The 16651-nt window shown below is 39.0% G+C and overlaps 1 protein-coding gene across 2 annotated transcripts in view; it reads right to left on the reverse strand.

The window, feature by feature from the left end:
• Positions 1–13012, reverse strand: part of LOC117375417 (dual specificity mitogen-activated protein kinase kinase 4) — a 49958-nt gene extending 36946 nt beyond the window's left edge. The window contains exons 1-8 of one of the 2 annotated variants that reach the window (XM_055223553.1): positions 12892–13012; positions 12571–12690; positions 11261–11312; positions 11032–11159; positions 3504–3581; positions 2926–3074; positions 2324–2369; positions 1201–1315 (exon numbers count right to left, since the gene is read on the reverse strand). In XM_055223553.1, the coding sequence (XP_055079528.1) occupies positions 1202–1315; positions 2324–2369; positions 2926–3074; positions 3504–3581; positions 11032–11159; positions 11261–11312; positions 12571–12690; positions 12892–12966 (762 nt within the window). In that variant the 5' untranslated portion in view covers positions 12967–13012 and the 3' untranslated portion in view covers position 1201. Of the gene's footprint in view, positions 1–180; positions 1316–2323; positions 2370–2925; positions 3075–3503; positions 3582–11031; positions 11160–11260; positions 11313–12570; positions 12691–12891 lie in introns of those variants that run through there. The other variant, XM_055223552.1, reaches the window with a different exon arrangement.
• Positions 13013–16651: the final 3639 nt, after the last annotated feature.

Genomic DNA, 16651 nt, shown 5'->3' on the forward strand with positions numbered 1-16651 from the left:
CTGGGGCTAAACTGGGTGGGTCTATGCCAGGTCTAATCTGGGGCTGAACCAGGTCTATGCCAGGTCTATGGCCAGGTCTGAGGCTAAACACATCCTGAGTCTCTTTTTCCAACCACATCAATAACGTCTTTAATGGGTGTTTGGCGCTATTATTTTTACATTCACAAAAACCTGAGACATGTTTTGTGTCCCTCTTTATTGAGCGGAGATACAGAGCTCAGACAGAAACGTTTCATTCACATATACGAGCATCAGGCATTTAACACCTCAAGATCAAATATTCATCAGGATTTGGTTCAATAAATACACTTTTTATAATAACTGTCTGCGGGCGTGGTCAGAAGCTGTTCAGTGAATGTGGTTTAGACAGTCAAAAAGGGGATTCAGAAAATCTGGAGGGTGTAGATTACATGATTATTACTCTTATAATTTCATGCATTATTTGTTCACTCAGTCCTGATCCCAACCCAGAAATGTGGAGGCCTCTCTCTGGTCGAGACCATCTCTTTTACCTAAATGTGGAGGCCTTTCTCCACCTCTTTTACCTTAATTATGGAGGACATTCTGTGGAAAAAAATCTCTTTTACCTTCAGGATACGTTCTCCTCTTTTTGACCGTCTCTTCTTGAGTCTAAAACTCTAATGTTACAAATCTGCACAGACATGAATACCAAATAGTTTTGAGCAGTTCTGAAATGTTCTTTTTCTGGTTTGTTCAGCTTATTTTACCTAAATCCAGGGAGTTAGTTTAGTCATGTTGATTTACAGTTTTTGAAGTAAAATTATCTTTAAGGCGCACTATGTAACTTTTCTGGGGGAAGGGTCTTCTGTCTCTGCCTACATCTACTTGTCTCCATGGAGGTGAAGTTACAGGTCAGATCTGTGGAGAGGCAACAATACTATAATGCCATACGGTAGGAACGTGTTGCTCAAATCCCTCATTTGAAATCACTTTGAAACCTTTGCTACCAAAATGGCAGAAGATTACAGGCAAAGCCCAAGATCTCCATGGAGACATGTGCGGAACCCTTCAGGAAAGTTACACAGTGCAGCTTTAAAACATGTCCAAACATTTTGAAATACAAATAAACCGACATGTGTCAGATCTTCTCAGTTTGATGTTCTGATTTTAAACCTGTTTATCTTTGCAGTGGAGGAGATGGGTTATGTTACACAGGGCACAGGCAGTGACAGGGCAGACTTCAGTCCATGTAAACGGGGGAAGAGGGGGAAGAGGGCATCTGGTCCAGGATCCTACAGAAGTACCCGGCCACGTCAACACTGCGCTCCTCGTACATCTGAATGAACGGGTCCCGCTGCAACAGACAGTCAACAAAAATATCACTAAAATATACAAAGAACAAAAACAGAATTACTGTTGAAAACTGGAATGAGGTCCTGCTTTAACCTCCTGAGACCTGGCGTCCTTATATGTGGACAACACATTTTGGCTTGTCTAGGCCACAATGCAAATTTTTAGAAGAAGAATAACAGCATACAAGAACAACAACAATGCAAATATATTATATATATTCATTTTTTAACAGTTTAGAATGTTTAGAATATTTTATTTAAATTTGTTTTATTTTTCTTCCTGTTCCTGTCAGCAGTTCTTCACACGAGATACATTGTTCCAAGAGGCACAATTGTCGTTTCACATTTTGTTTTTACATTAAGGACAAACGTTGCTGTTTTCAGGGCCTTAATAAATAGGTTTTGCAAATCATTATTCAAATGTTTTATCAAAATGAGTAAAATGTCCACATATGAGGACATTTGATTTACATAATTTTTTCTCAGAAACTACATAATGTAAAAAGATAATTCTTTGTATTTACACTCATCTGGTTTCAGTCAGCCGAAATAACAAAGAGAAATTAATAAAGTATCTCATGCAAGACCTCGGGTCTCAGGAGGTTAAGTCCTGCTTTAAGTCCTGCTTTAAGTCCTGCTTTAAGTCCTGCTTTAAGTCCTGCTTTAAGTCCTGCTTTAAGTCCTGCTTTAAGTCCTGCTTTAAATCCTGCTTTAAGTCCTGCTTTGTAAACTACAGATCATGATAAGTAAGGTTTAGATCTGGTTTAGATCTGGTTTAGATCTGGTTTAGATCTGGTTTAGATCTGGTTTAGAGCTGCTTTAGAGCTGCTTTAGAGCTGCTTTAGAGCTGCTTTAGAGCTGCTTTAGAGCTGCTTTAGAGCTGCTTTAGAGCTGCTTTAGAGCTGCTTTAGAGCTGCTTTAGAGCTGCTTTAGAGCTGCTTTAGAGCTGCTTTAGAGCTGCTTTAGAGCTGCTTTAGAGCTGCTTTAGTCATAGTTGTATTAAAACTCACCAGGAGCTCCTTGTACTTTGGCCGTTTGGACTCATCCTTCGTGAGACTAAAGGGAAAAAAACAAACGTCACACTGATGGAGTGCTGAGAAACGTCCAGCAGAGGGCAGTTAACATGCACACACACACACACCCCCACACACCCCCACACACACACACACACACACACACAAGGGCGACATTTACCTCAGGTAAAAACAAGAGTAACCTCTGTCTAAGAGCAGAGTCTAACAGAGCAGAGTCTAATCCCAGGACAAAGTTATGACCTTTTAAAAGCTCTATTAAAGTTTTAGGAAATACATTTGATTAAATATTTGCTGCCTCTAAATGGAGGAGATGAAGGTGTGGTGCCTGTGAGCAGACAGCAGGTGGGACAGAGACTGGAGAGAACAGGGGACTACAGCTTATTTGTCCATCTCTAATAATAGGTCCATTGTTACAAAATATATTCAGGAAAAATATCGGCCCAAGCTTCAACCAAAATATTGGTATTGACTTAAAAACCCATACAGAATTGAAACAGGAAAAATGGTTCCTGCTCCCTCTCACTCACTACAGGCCTATAGACTATATCATATATGTTTAACATAAGAGTATTCCTCACCACACATTTACAAAGGAGATGAACTTGGGGGAGAATCGCCTCTCATCGGAGTTGCTGAGCTGCGGAGGGTCACCCCTGACGACCTGAGTCAGCTGATCAAACACACTGTTCCATTTGGGGTACGGGAAGCGCCCAGTGGCCAGCTCGTACTACAGTGGAGGAGGAAAGAGACTTCAGCCATGAGGTTTTCAAAAACCTAGGAGACCCTGCAGATACTGATGCTGTGGTTATTATGGCGGCCATTTTGTGATTATAAGAGCAAAACTCTGCTAAAAAAAATAAAAAATAAAAATCCTTCTCATTATTCTGGCAATTGACCTAAAACAGGAAAAATTTTGTCTGATTTCATGTCAGACAGTGAGAAAAAAGCATATGTGTCTTTTTATATAGTGTATGTAAACCTCTGGTTCCAACTGTATAATGTTATAACAATGCAGGTAACTCTACTTTTGCCATTCTTCCTCAGAATTATGAAAATGTGAATTAATAATAACAGTTTAGCTTCACATCTTTAAAAGAAGAATTTAAAACCCAAAATGGTTGATCCATTTTGTAAATTAATCAGGTAAAGTTCTGACCAGTGTGATCCCAAGACTCCAAACGTCAGAGCGCACGTCGTAGCCGTGTCTGGAAGCACTTGGGTCTATCCGCTCTGGCTGAAAAATAAAATACAAAAAATCAAGTCAACTGCAGCAGTGATAAATTAACCAACAACACAATGATCTGAGTTCTACATACAAGGGTCATTCAAGAAATAAGGTGAATTTTTCGGTATCAGGACTTTTAATACAGTTAGCTTACTTTTTTTTGGTTTTACTTGTTTTTCACATGGGTTTAATTTCTTTTGCAGATTAAAAAAAGAAATTTGAGAGTTTTGGCGATTAACAAAGATTGCCGACCAAGAAGCATGCTCCAGGATTGAACAGCGGTCAGTTATCAAGTTTTTGGTTGCTGAAGGGTGCAAACCTGTTGAAATTCATAGGAGAATGTCAACTGTGTGGTGCCACATGTTTCAGCCAAAAAAATGTCTACAAGTGGGCTAAATTGTTTAAAGAAGGACGGAGCAGTGTTGAGGATGAAGGCAGGCCTGGGAGGCCTACAGAAGTGAGGTCTCCTGAGGTGATCGAACAATAAACAGTTGACATTTTCCTATGAATTTCAACAGGTTTGCACCCTTCAGCAACCAAAAACTTGATAACTGACCGCTGTTCAATCCTGGAGCATGCTTCTTGGTTGGCCTTCTAACTGTATTAATAGTCCTTATACCGAAAAAATTCACCTTATTTATTGAATGACCCTCGTATTCATGGTTCTGGGACGGCTCCTGTCGCTTGGATAAAAGAAGGGACTCTCAGTGTAGTTGTAGAATTAATGCAACTCAACTGAGTGTAAGGTTTAACAAAGTTTCCTCGCTCCTCTAACCATGGGGAAATATATTTTCTCACTTTTGAGGTTTGACATACACACGTGGACAAAATTGTTGGTACCCTTTGGTTAATGAAAGACAAACTCACAATGGTCACAGAAATAACTTGAATCTGGCAAAAGTAATAATAAATAAATACAAATTCTATGAAATTTAACCAATGAAAGTCAGACATTGCGTTTCAACCATGCTTCAACAGAAAAAATAAATAAATAAATACAAAAAAAAATTATATATATATATAATAAATTCATGAAACAGGCCTGGACAAAAATGATGTTACCCCTAGAAAAGACTGAAAATAATGTGACCAAAGGGACATGTTAAGATGTGTCTACTAATTAGCATCGCAGGTGTCTACAATCTTGTAATCAGTCAGTGGGCCTATATATAGGGCTACAGGTACCGGTAGTCACTGTGCTGTTTGGTGACATGTTGTGTACCACACTCAACATGGACCAGAGGAAGCAAAGGAAAGAGTTGCCACAGGAGATTAAGAAGAAATTTATTTAGAAGCCACAAAGCTTCTGGGAGAATGTCCTATGGGCATGTGATGGAAATTTAAGTATATTCATGTTGTGTCTTTAAATGCATTTGATCACATCAGTCTGGTAGACCCAGAATAGACATTAACATGTGTGAAGGCTCTGTCTCCATCCCACAAGAAACTCGTAATACCTGTCTAAATTCATTATCTCATGGGTATGAAACAACAGTCACTCTTCTTTGAAATGTATGTAACGTTGTCATTCTGGTATAAAATAGAGCTCAGATGCTCGGGGGTGGTTTAGACTTGGATTTAGACAGAGAGGAACTGGGGAAGAGGTCGGGTGGCCACCAGTCTGTGACCAGGGCAGGCCTGGGTCCTGTCTTTATCTGCTGTAACATACAAGTAAGCTTTTTTTCTGTATTTCAAAACTCACCAAGCTTCGCAAATGGATTACTTTTCATCTAGAACTATAATTTTTCCACAACAATAATGGTGTCAGAAGAGTGGGATCCACGAGTGGTCATTCAGAACACAGTGAAGATGGAATTTTGTCTTCCTTAGTTCTGTTCCTTACGGCCATATTTCTAATCCTATGCCATTTTTGATTCATCTCACAACTTTTCAGTCTTTTTGGCTCCAAAATCTCATGTGTGTGCCCTAACAACGTGCTGCTAATACAATCCAAACAACAATGACCCACCCCCACTCCTGATTTCCTCACTTTTGGGACTATTGGAAGTTACGAGTCCTAAAACATCTAAAATGGGGAGCAAAACTTCAAGGGAGTATTCCCCTCCAGGAGGCCCCTTTGTTGATTTTATTAAAAAAAAAAAAAAAAACATGGAGATAAGTCTTCAGAATTTGGTGCATTCAGTTTGAAAAATGTTCATGCACTGAAAAACAAATAGAAAAAGTAACATTTTTGATTAAAAAAAAATGGAAAACATTGAAAATTACAAGGAATGTTTAAAAATGTTGAAAGACAAAGCTGAAGTCAAAATCAGAAAAACTATGTACGAGCCTCTTCTCTTTGAAGATGCAACTGAAATGTGTGTACTGAAACTGCCCCACTCGCAGAACTCTGTCTCAACAGTTGACTGTACTAAAGTTTGACCCAGATCTGAACAACCTCCATCCAACCTATCTGTCTGATCCTTCACCAAATAACTCTACAACGCAGGACAGTAATGGACACGTGAAGATACAGATGGAGACAAGCAAGGTGAGCCGTGCTGAAGAAGACACAATGCACACTATGCCAATGGTTGAAGTCTCTGGTCCACAAGGTTCAATTCAATTCATTTATTTTTGTAACGCCCAAAATCACAACAACAGTTGTCTCGAAGGGCGTTCATGTTTTGGTTGATGGGGGAAACTGGAGTACCCGGAGGAAACCCATCCAGGCACGGGGAGAAACAAGAAAAACTCCACACAGAAAGGCCTGGCGACCCGGGGATCAAACCAAACCCTCTTGCTGTGAGGCATGAGTGTTGCCACTCAGCCACCGTGCCGCCAACACACAAAAACAAAACAGGAAAAAAATGTTCAACATTAGTTTTCCGTCCATGGATTTCTTCTGAAATATCTGCAGCATCTCAACATCTGCCCAATCCTACAGCATCAGGTCAGACTTTTGCTGAAGAACTTATCACTTTTTGTCAAGATTGTAAACCTATCCAGAACTATGGAGAGTATTGATCCTGAAAATGAAACTTACTGAATGGCACAAAATAGCTGATCAACTTTAAAACACTGAATCATGTTGATTGGAAACATGACTCCAATGCTTTGTATCGAGTAGCTGTACATTTATGTTTGACTTTGTATAATGTAGTGAATAAGAGTCAGAGTTGATAAGGGGCAGATATTATAAGCTTTTGCTTCTTTCTGTGCCCTTTCATTCACTTAACAAAATTGTACAAAAGCCGTAATACTGTATGCAGTTATGCGGATTGTTTTGTTTTAATGAATGAAATAAAATATTAAATTGAAAAATTGAAAAATTGAGAAGCTGTGAATAACATCTGCACAGCTATCACAAAAGCCTTTACTGCCTCTATTGATACTGACAAAATCCAATCCTGCAAACAAAGAGAACTGAGGACCCTGAAGAGTTTCTCACACATTTAACAGAAGTATATAACACTCAGTGGATTTACAAGACCTGATCACTTAGGTGTGACTCGTGATGTTTGGGAAACATTTCTGTAACTATTTCATTAATGGACTAAAAACAGACATTTCTTCAGCTGTGAAGAAAACCTGCATTGGCTGGAATGCTGCTCGCCTAACTGAACTGAAGAGACACGCCACACATGCATATGAACAGCTAAAAAGAAAGAAAATAATGAAGCAAGAAAGAATGCAGAAAGAGCTGCATATGGCAGCATCCCAACAACATGAAAATCACCGACTGCATTTACAATTACATAGACAACTACAGACTCATCAGCCAATGCGTAAGCAGAGCAAATATGAGAGGAGAGCCCATCAAAAGAACAAGAGAAGATTTTCCAATGAACCTTGCTTCATCTGTTGTCAAGCTGGACATTGGAGATGGGAGTGTCCTCTACTCCACAAGCCCTTTGCATTTTAAAGGTGAACATGGGTTTAGTTGTGCTACCTTTTGCTTTATATAATATCTAATATTGGGACATACTTGAATTTATTCTCCACAGTGAGGTTTACGAGTCATTACAGTTAACTACCAAACAGTCATGGGTGAAATTCCCCTCTAGTTGTAACTAGCTTGTAAACAGTCAAACGGGTGGAAGTCCCTGCTATTTAGCGAACGGTCACTAGGTGAAACTCCTATCTAAGGTTACTAACTGGTAAAGAGCAAAAGAGTGAAAGTCCCTGTGTAGGTGAGCGTAAGGACAGTTTCATGAGGAAGAGTAAATTCAGCAGTCCATCTAGGTCTAAGAATGGAGATATTATGTAATTGCAAAATGCAGACAAATGTAAATTTACATAATGTCAACAGAATGCTCTAATTCACTCACAATGTTAAGTGTGAAAAAAAACAAACAGTAAAGAGAAAAAAAAAATCTGAAAAAAAAGAAAGAAAATGGTTAAGTACAGAGCGTGACACAAGAAGTGAATTGTGCATTTTGCGTGTCCTTGGACCTAATCAGTCAAACTGTGTGGTGTGAATTATGCGACATAAGAACATATGTGAGCTAAACCATTGTAAACAGTGTCAACAAGAAAATGAGAGGATGCAGTTTCAACTGATCCACTAATTTTCTACATTTCTTTGTTTCTTTATATTTCCCTTTTGAAAAATGTTGTATTTTTGTGTTTTTTTGCCTCATTACTGCAGTGAGTTTAATGACATGCATGTCCTAAAAAAAGTCCAGCTGGTACCAAAAAAACCCTCCTCAATTGTAATTAGAAATAAGAAACCGTATTCTTCCACAAATTCCCAAAAATTGTAATGAGCTCTCTTAAAAACAAAATGAAGGCATAATCAAAGCTAGTAGTGATCACAAATCCAAACTGACTTGACTGACTGGACCGTCCTTGACAACTATGCGCCTGCGATTTCATTAATATTTTTTTTGTTACAGGAGATGCAGACGCTGCATAATTTCTCTTATTTTTCTTTACATGTTCCTATGAAATAATCACACACTAACAACACTAACAACTCTAACAACTCTAACAACTAACCAATAACAGTTTTGGACTTCACAAAATGTTCCTTTCAGAACAGATATTTAAGGGTTCTCTTGTAGCAGAAGATAACTAAGCCACAATTGACATGTGTATATACACACATATATAAATGTGTTAAAGGGGGGATATTACAAAATTAGTTTTAGTTTTTTCAAAATTGAATTGTGATAGAACAGGTGTTATCAGTTAGAAACTGTTTTCCATTAACTACAAGACCTCTAACCTGACAACACCCTTCAAGACAAAGAACCACAGTGAACCAACCATCACAGCTTAATGGTCTGAAGCAGGAGATAACTTTCCATCTAGACCTGAACCAAAAACACATGCATCATTAAATCCATCCTTCTGTTTCAACTGTCACTGGAGGAAAACTTCAGGGAATACACTTCTTTTCATGTGACTCAAAATAACTCTTGATCCTGATCTTCTTGTCCTTCAGCCCATGTGTCAATTTCAGGGCTGTGGTTGGGGACAACTCCAGAGACAAGCTGTGGCCAGAGAGACGCCAAGCTGTGTGCAGACGGAGAGTACAGCCATGTGTGGTCAGAGGGATGACAAAGGGACAGAGGACAGGTGAAAAGATTTAACTGAGATTGGGAAAGATTTAACTGAACAGTGCCACCATCATGTTAAAACAGCATTCATATTCTGACTACAAATCATAAACTGAACTGAACACAACAATGAACTGTTGAATTTGCCTCCATCTTATGGAACAGACTTCATCTCCATGAGCTGTCTTTTGCATCCACAACAATTAACGTTTCTGTGCATGTTCTGTGACAATGATTGTTTATGAAGTATGACTAATGAATAATCAAAAGGGAGAAAGTGTGATGGAAATTTAAGTATATTCATGTTGTGTCTTTAAATGCATTTGATCACATTAGTGAGATTACATCATTACATACGTCTGTTAGACCCAGAATAGACAGGTATTACAAGTTTCTTGTGGGATGGAGACAGAACTTTCACACATGTTACTGTCTAAGTTCATTATCTCATGGGTGTGAATTTGAACTTGGATTTAGACTGAGAGGGGAACTGGAGGAGAGGCCGGAAGGCTACCAGTCTGTGGCCAGGGCAGGCCTGGGCCCTGTCCTATCTGTATCTGTAACAAACAATAAACCTTTTTTCCTGTATTTTAAAACTCACCGAGCTTCGCAAATGGATTACTTTTCAACTAGAACTGAAATTTTTCCACAACAGGCAGATCAGACAAAAATGGAACTTTTTGCCAAGGCACATCAGCTCTGTGTTCACAGACGGAAAAATTAAGCATATCAAGAATGAACATTGTCCCTACTGTGAAACATGGAGGAGGCTCTGTTATGTTCTGGGGCTGCTTTGCTGCATCTGGCACAGGGTGTCTTGAATCTGTGCAGGGTACAATGAAATCTAAAGTCTATCAGGGTATTCTAGAGAGAAATGTGCTGGCCAGTGTCAGAAAGCTTGGCCTCAGTCGCAGGTCATGGGTCTTGCAACAGGACAATGACCCAAAACACACAGCTAAAACACCAAGAATGGCTAAGAGGGAAACACTGGACTATTCTAAAGTGGCCTTCTATGAGCCCTGACCTAAATCTTATTGAGCATCTTTAGAAGGAGCTGAAACATGCCATCAGGAAAATTCACCCTTCAAACCTGAGCGAACTGGAGCAGTTTGCTCATGAGGAATGGGACAAAATACCCGCTGAGAGGTGCAGAAGTCTCATTGACAGTTACAGGAATCGTTTGACTGCAGTGATTGCAACAAAAGGCTGTGCAACAAAATATTAAGTTCAGGGTACCATCATTTTTGCCCAGGCCTGTTTCATGAGTTTATTTTTTATATTCCGGTGAAACATGGTTGAAAAACAATGTCTGACTTTCACTGGTTAAAATTAATAGCATTTTTATTTATCATTTCTTTTGTCAGATTCAAGTTATTTCTGTGACCACTGTGAGTTTTTCCTTTCATTAACCGATGGGTACCAACAATTTTGTCCACATGTGTAAAGGTCCTCTAACCCTGTGGAAAATATATTTTCTCAGTTTTAGCGTCAGTATCTCTGCCACGTAGGGTCTACATGAGACATGGGTAAACTACGGCCCTTCGGGCTTATTAATCGGGCCCGCCGAACGTGACAAATTAAAATAGCTAAGGGTGAACATTGTTCAGTTTACCTTTTCAACAAGTTGTTGATCTTTTGGTACTTGATAAAACCGAATGTGAGTTTTTCTGTTGTGTTTATTTAACTGAAATTTTATAAAATAATTCAATTAATGCATTTGGAAAACAATTTGTACAATGAGCCATGCATATCATTCATACATAAGGTACATACATACAAGCATGCATAACATATATGCATGCATGCATGCATACATACATACATTACATACGCCTGGCCCCGCTGTCTAATTTTGGATACCCTTGTGGCCCATGTCTCAAAAAATTTGCACACCCTTGGTCTGGTCTACACCCTGCCATGTAGGGACTTCACCCTGTCACGTAGAGTCTACTCACTGCCATGTAGGGTCTACACCCTGCGTCTCTGGTTTTGGCGATAGAATCCACGAGCTGTCCACTGATGCCAAAGTCACATAGCTTTATATTCCCTTTACGGTCCAAAAGGATGTTTGACGGTTTTATATCTGAAAACGAGTTAAAGCAACAAAGCACAACTATATTAGGCAAAAAAGTTTATTTCAAATCATGAATAAACTAAATATGATAAACAGGGCTGCCATCTTACCTCTGTGAATAATCTTCAGACTTTCTTTTAAGTGGTTCAGTGCTTTCACAGTCTGGCACAAGACAAGAACAGGAGTTTTTAAAAAAAGAAAACATGTGTTTTGCATACACAAAGTGACTGATGTCTAAAGCCAACTGAAAGCCAATATACTTTAGTAGGGGTCAGGGGTCACCAACACAGTGCCCATGAGCACTGTGTTGGTGACCCCATGTGTCACCCGCAGGCTGGTTCTAAAAACAGCACGACTCACTAATGAGCTGAATCAAAAATTTTATTTTATTCTGTTATTTTTGTAATCACCCTTGCATTTATATAGCTTTAAAAAATGACAATATCTTAAAATATATGTTCATTATACATGAAGTTTAGATAAGTTAAGGTGAACTCTCACCTAGTCTGTTCAAAAGTTAGTATTGTGCGCGTGACAAAACCAATGCTCAACTCGCGAGTGATGTGAAGATGCACGCTGAATGCAGTTTCTTACCCCAAAAACATGTCAGGAAAAAAAATATCATTTTCACAATGAATTTTACGACAGTAAAAAAAAAAGCTTGCATGTGTCTCATCTGCGGGGTAACTGTGGTGATAGCAAAGAGGCACAATGTGGAGAGACACTTCACTACATGTCACAAAGCTACTGCGCTAACTGCCCACTGCACTATGGGCAGAACAAGCCCTGAACTAAAGGCAGCTTTGGGTAAGCAACAACCTTTTTTTCATGAGACCTGCGAAAAAGTCACAAAAAGCAACTGAGATTTATTTTAAAATGCTAGTTGAGTTTTCTTTAACATTACATACAAGTTTTTGAAACATGGTCCAACACAGTTTGTTTTGTTAAAAAGGTTTGTCAGTGGCTAGTGAAAATGGGACTCTTTTCGAATGAGATGTAGTGATGTAAGTGATCATCTGAAAATTTAACAATTCCCAAGATTAATAAAGTTAAAGTGCTGAATATTGATATCTGTTTCCCACCTTGCTGTCATTGTTTTTAAATATTGTGAGAAATCATTAACATGATCAGTGTCTTCACATAGATGATTATCATTAATCATTATTAAGAATGTATAACTAAAGGCGAATTGAGCAAATTTGTTATTTCAGAAGAACGTATCTAACTGAAGTAGCTCTCAGTTTCAAAAAGGTTGGTGACCCCTGGTATAGAAAGAAGAGCTCCAAAAGAGGAGTTACACAGTAATCCCAACCCTCTACTCATAACCCTAACCCTAACCCACAGCCCTCAACCCCCTACTCCTAACCCACAGCCCCCATATATTTTATTCCATATTTTTTATTTATGCTTAAAAACTCACTGCTAACGTGATCTTCCCCAGGATCTCCTCTGGGATGATATCGTCTAAAGAACAGTACACAAACTTGTAGAACTTGTCTAATGAGGTAGCCATGAGTTCCATACAGATCCAGCAGTCGCCCTGAGGAAGAGAAGAGTATTAAAAAGAACAAACCAAATGAGCTCGAGCTAAAGTGAGAGTGCCAAATGAGACCTCCAAAGGAATCATCCTAGCAACTAACTACAACCAATACAAACATATATAAAAAATTGACATAGAAAAACAGATTAAACCAGAAGTCATTTATGGATAACCTGTGGCACAGATGTGTGTTTCACTGACCTCCCTGAAAAGGGCGCCGTAGAACTGCACGATGTAGGGGCAGTCGCTGCTCCTCATCACCACGTCCAGGTCCATGAGGAGCTGCTTCTGCTCGCGCTCATCGACTGTCGACCGGATCCTCTAAACACACAGTGTCACGTACTTGTTAAGTACTACGTCGGTAAGAGGACAAATGCATTTTGTGTTAAATGTGTGTACTGCTTGTTAAGTACACATGTATGGTGCGTACTTAACATGCTATACACGTGTACTTAACATGCAGTACACATATACTTAACAAGCAGTACACGCATATTTAACACAAAATGTATTTGTCCTCTTACCGATGTCTTACTTTTTCTACACATTTGTCACTCTTAGTCATTTCAGATCAAGCAAACTTAAATATTGCACAAAGAACTCACAAGTAAACAAAATGCAGTTTTAAGTGCAGATTTTATTTATTGAGGGGGAAAAAAAAACATCTGAACCTACATGGCCCATGTGAAAAAGTAACTCCCCTAAACCTATTAACTGGTTGAACCTGAGCAGCAACAACTGCAGTCAAGCATTTGAAATAACTGGCAATGAGTCTTTCACATCGCTGTGGAGGAATTTTGCTGAATTATTTTAAATGAGCCACATTGGAGGGTTTCCAAGCATGAACCTCCTTTGTAAGGTCATGCCACAGCATCTTTATTGGGTTCAGGTCTGGACTTTGACTATGCCACTCCAAAACCCTCATTTTTTTTATTTTTTTTTAAGTCATTCAGGTGGTATGCTTGGGTTCTGCAGCAGGACAATGATCCAAAGTGTACTTCAGCTTGAGGTCACAAACTGATGCTGGACATTCTCCTTCAGGATTTGTTGGTAGAGAGCAGAGTTCATAGTTCCTTCAATCAGAGCGAGTCGTCCAGGTCCTGAAGCAGCAAAGTAGCCCTAAACTATGACACTACCACCACCACGTTTCACTGTTGGCATGATGTTCTTTTTATCAAATGCTATATTAATTTTACATCAGATGTAATGGGATGCACTCCTTCCAAAAAGTTCAACTTTTGTTTCATCAGTCCACAGTATATTTTCCCAAAAGCTTTGGGGATCAACAAGATGTTTTTTGGCATCAGTGTGATGAGCCTTTATGTTCTTTTTTGTCAGCAGTGGCTTTGGCCTTGGAACTCTACCATGCCATTTTTGCCTAGTCTCTTTCTTATGGTTGAGTCATGAACACTGACCTTTAGTGAGGCAAGTTGAAGCCTGCAGTTGTTTAGATGTTGTTCTGAGTTCCTTTGTGACCTCTTGGATCAGTCGTCGCTGTGCACTTGGGGGTCGGCCACTGAAGGTTTACCACTGTACCATGCTTTCTCCATTTGTGGATAATGGCTCTCGTGGTTCGCTGGAGTCCCAAAGATTTAGAAATGGCTTTGTTACCTTTTCCAGACTGAGACATTTTGATTACTTTTCTTCTTATCTAGTCCCGAATTTCTTTGGATGGCGACATGAGGTTCTTGGGTTCAATATGGCCGACTTCACCTTGTCAGAAAAGTCCTCTTTATGTGATCTCTTCATTTGAAAGGTCTGGCATCATCAGGCCTGGGTGTGGCTATGAAACTAAACTCAGCTTTCCACAATAATATGATTAATCACAGTTACCTCATCACTTAACTAGGAGGGCAGTTACTTTTTCACACAGGATCATGTAGGCTTGAATAGTATTTTTCTCTTAACAAATAAAATAATCACAGAAAAGCAGCATTTTATGTTTACTTGGGTTATATTTAGACCCGAGCCTGGGACTACGTTCCGGTGAGGGACTCATTAAAACCGCGTCCGGAGCATGGAAAATGGCAAACATCAAGTAGTAAACACGCCCCGACATGGCAGTGAGTGGTGTCAAAAATTAGAACTCCATGAGCTCTAATTGTCACAAAAGACCCCGAGAAAAAATAACGAAAGACGACTCGGTAGCGCCACCTCAAACTTTGATTTTCATGGGCCAATGGGAGCCCGACTCGGAAAAAAGTCAACGTAAAAATCCGAAACTCACATCAAAAAATAGTACATGTCGGGACATGACAAAAATGATATTATGGCCCCGCCCTAAAATGTACAGGACGCCGGCCATATTGGATCAAACCCGGGAACGACAAAAGTGCACACCCTCGCATTCAGGACATTTTCTCGCCCAGTTTTCATCACAAACACTTCAAATTTGGCCAAAATCCCTCTAAACCCATGTGTGATTAAAGATTAACAATTACATTTTGATTATGACTTTGGGTGTGGTCAGGGTGAATTTTCAACAAAATCGCAATTTTTGCAATATTTCAATAAAATATTTCTCTTTCACACATTTTTTGTTGGGAAAACGCTAATACAGCATTTATGCACATTTGTGAGCTGAACGCAATGGTATGCAAATCAAGGCACTCTCTCACAAAATGACTCTCTAGCGCCCTCTTCAAATTTCATTTTCAAAAATTCGTAGAAGACAATCGATTTGTCGTGGACGTGTGAAAAAATTCACAGGGGCCTTATTTGTGATGGGGCACAATGTGAGAAAGTCACATGACTGTAGCTGTTATGGTTTAGGAGAAAAATAATGGGTGAGAAATGCATTTCCATTATTCTTCTTCTTCTTATTTTGGTCGCGACTTTGAATCCACTTTTGACCCCCTGAACGTTAACGAAAAGTCAATTTTATTGGACCCAAAATTCAAGACAAGAAACTCAAAAAATTTATAATTTTTACCTGTGTTTATAAAAAAAAATTGAAAAACGTCTCGGTAGCGCCCCCTAAAACTCCAATGCATTTTTTTTTGCAAAGTTTGACATAAACATTTGAAATTTTGCACATACATCCTCCTTGACATACTGATCAAAAAAGTCAATGAGATCATACCTCCATCTGCAACTATGTTACCGTGGTAACATAATAAATGTGTCATTGAAATGAATGGGGTTCAGAGTACTGGACTTTGTTGTAGACTAAATAGATACTCTACACTCATCAAACTATGGCCTAAAAATCAAGATTGGCAAAAAAAAAGTTGTATTTTCATGTGCAAAAAAATTTACATATAAAAATGACTCAATAGCGCCACCTCAAAAATCAAAATACATTACGGCAATGAGAGACCTTTTTCATCGTAGACAAATGAAATTTGGTACAAACATGGAACTTGTCAAGACAAGTAAAAAATTATATTATGACCCCACCCTAAACCCTACAGGAAGTTGGCCATTGTGGGCGGAACCCCATTTTTTCAAACTTTTAACTCTAACATTTGGATTTTTTTATGCCGTGGAATTTCATTCAAGAAACTTGCAAAATGGTCACAATTTACTAGACCCATGTGGGATTATAGGGAACTCTTTTGGAATTTTCTAATTTATAAAATGTGGGTGTGGCCAGCCTGCAAAGAAAAAATATGTTTTTTTGAAGTTTTAAATGTCCCGTAGCTCAAACATGCAGTTTCCTATTTTCCGCCATTAATATACATTTTGTTCAAAATCTTGATCTAAGTGCATAGATATGCTATTTACACATATCAAATATTATATTGCTCCACAGCGCCCCCTTGAAATTTTTAAATGGCACGTAAAAAAAATTACTTTGTCACAAACATTTGAAATTTGGCATGGGCATCCCTATTCCGATACTGAAAAAAAAGTCAACGACACCATACCTCTATTTCCAACCGTGCAGGCGTGACAATGTCATAAATGGTCTCATTGGAATGAATGGAGTAGTATTACTCAGTCGCTGATTTTGGGGGGA

This window comes from Periophthalmus magnuspinnatus, chromosome 8 (genome assembly GCF_009829125.3).
Source record: "Periophthalmus magnuspinnatus isolate fPerMag1 chromosome 8, fPerMag1.2.pri, whole genome shotgun sequence".
In the NCBI taxonomy this organism is placed as follows: Eukaryota; Metazoa; Chordata; class Actinopteri; order Gobiiformes; family Gobiidae; genus Periophthalmus; species Periophthalmus magnuspinnatus.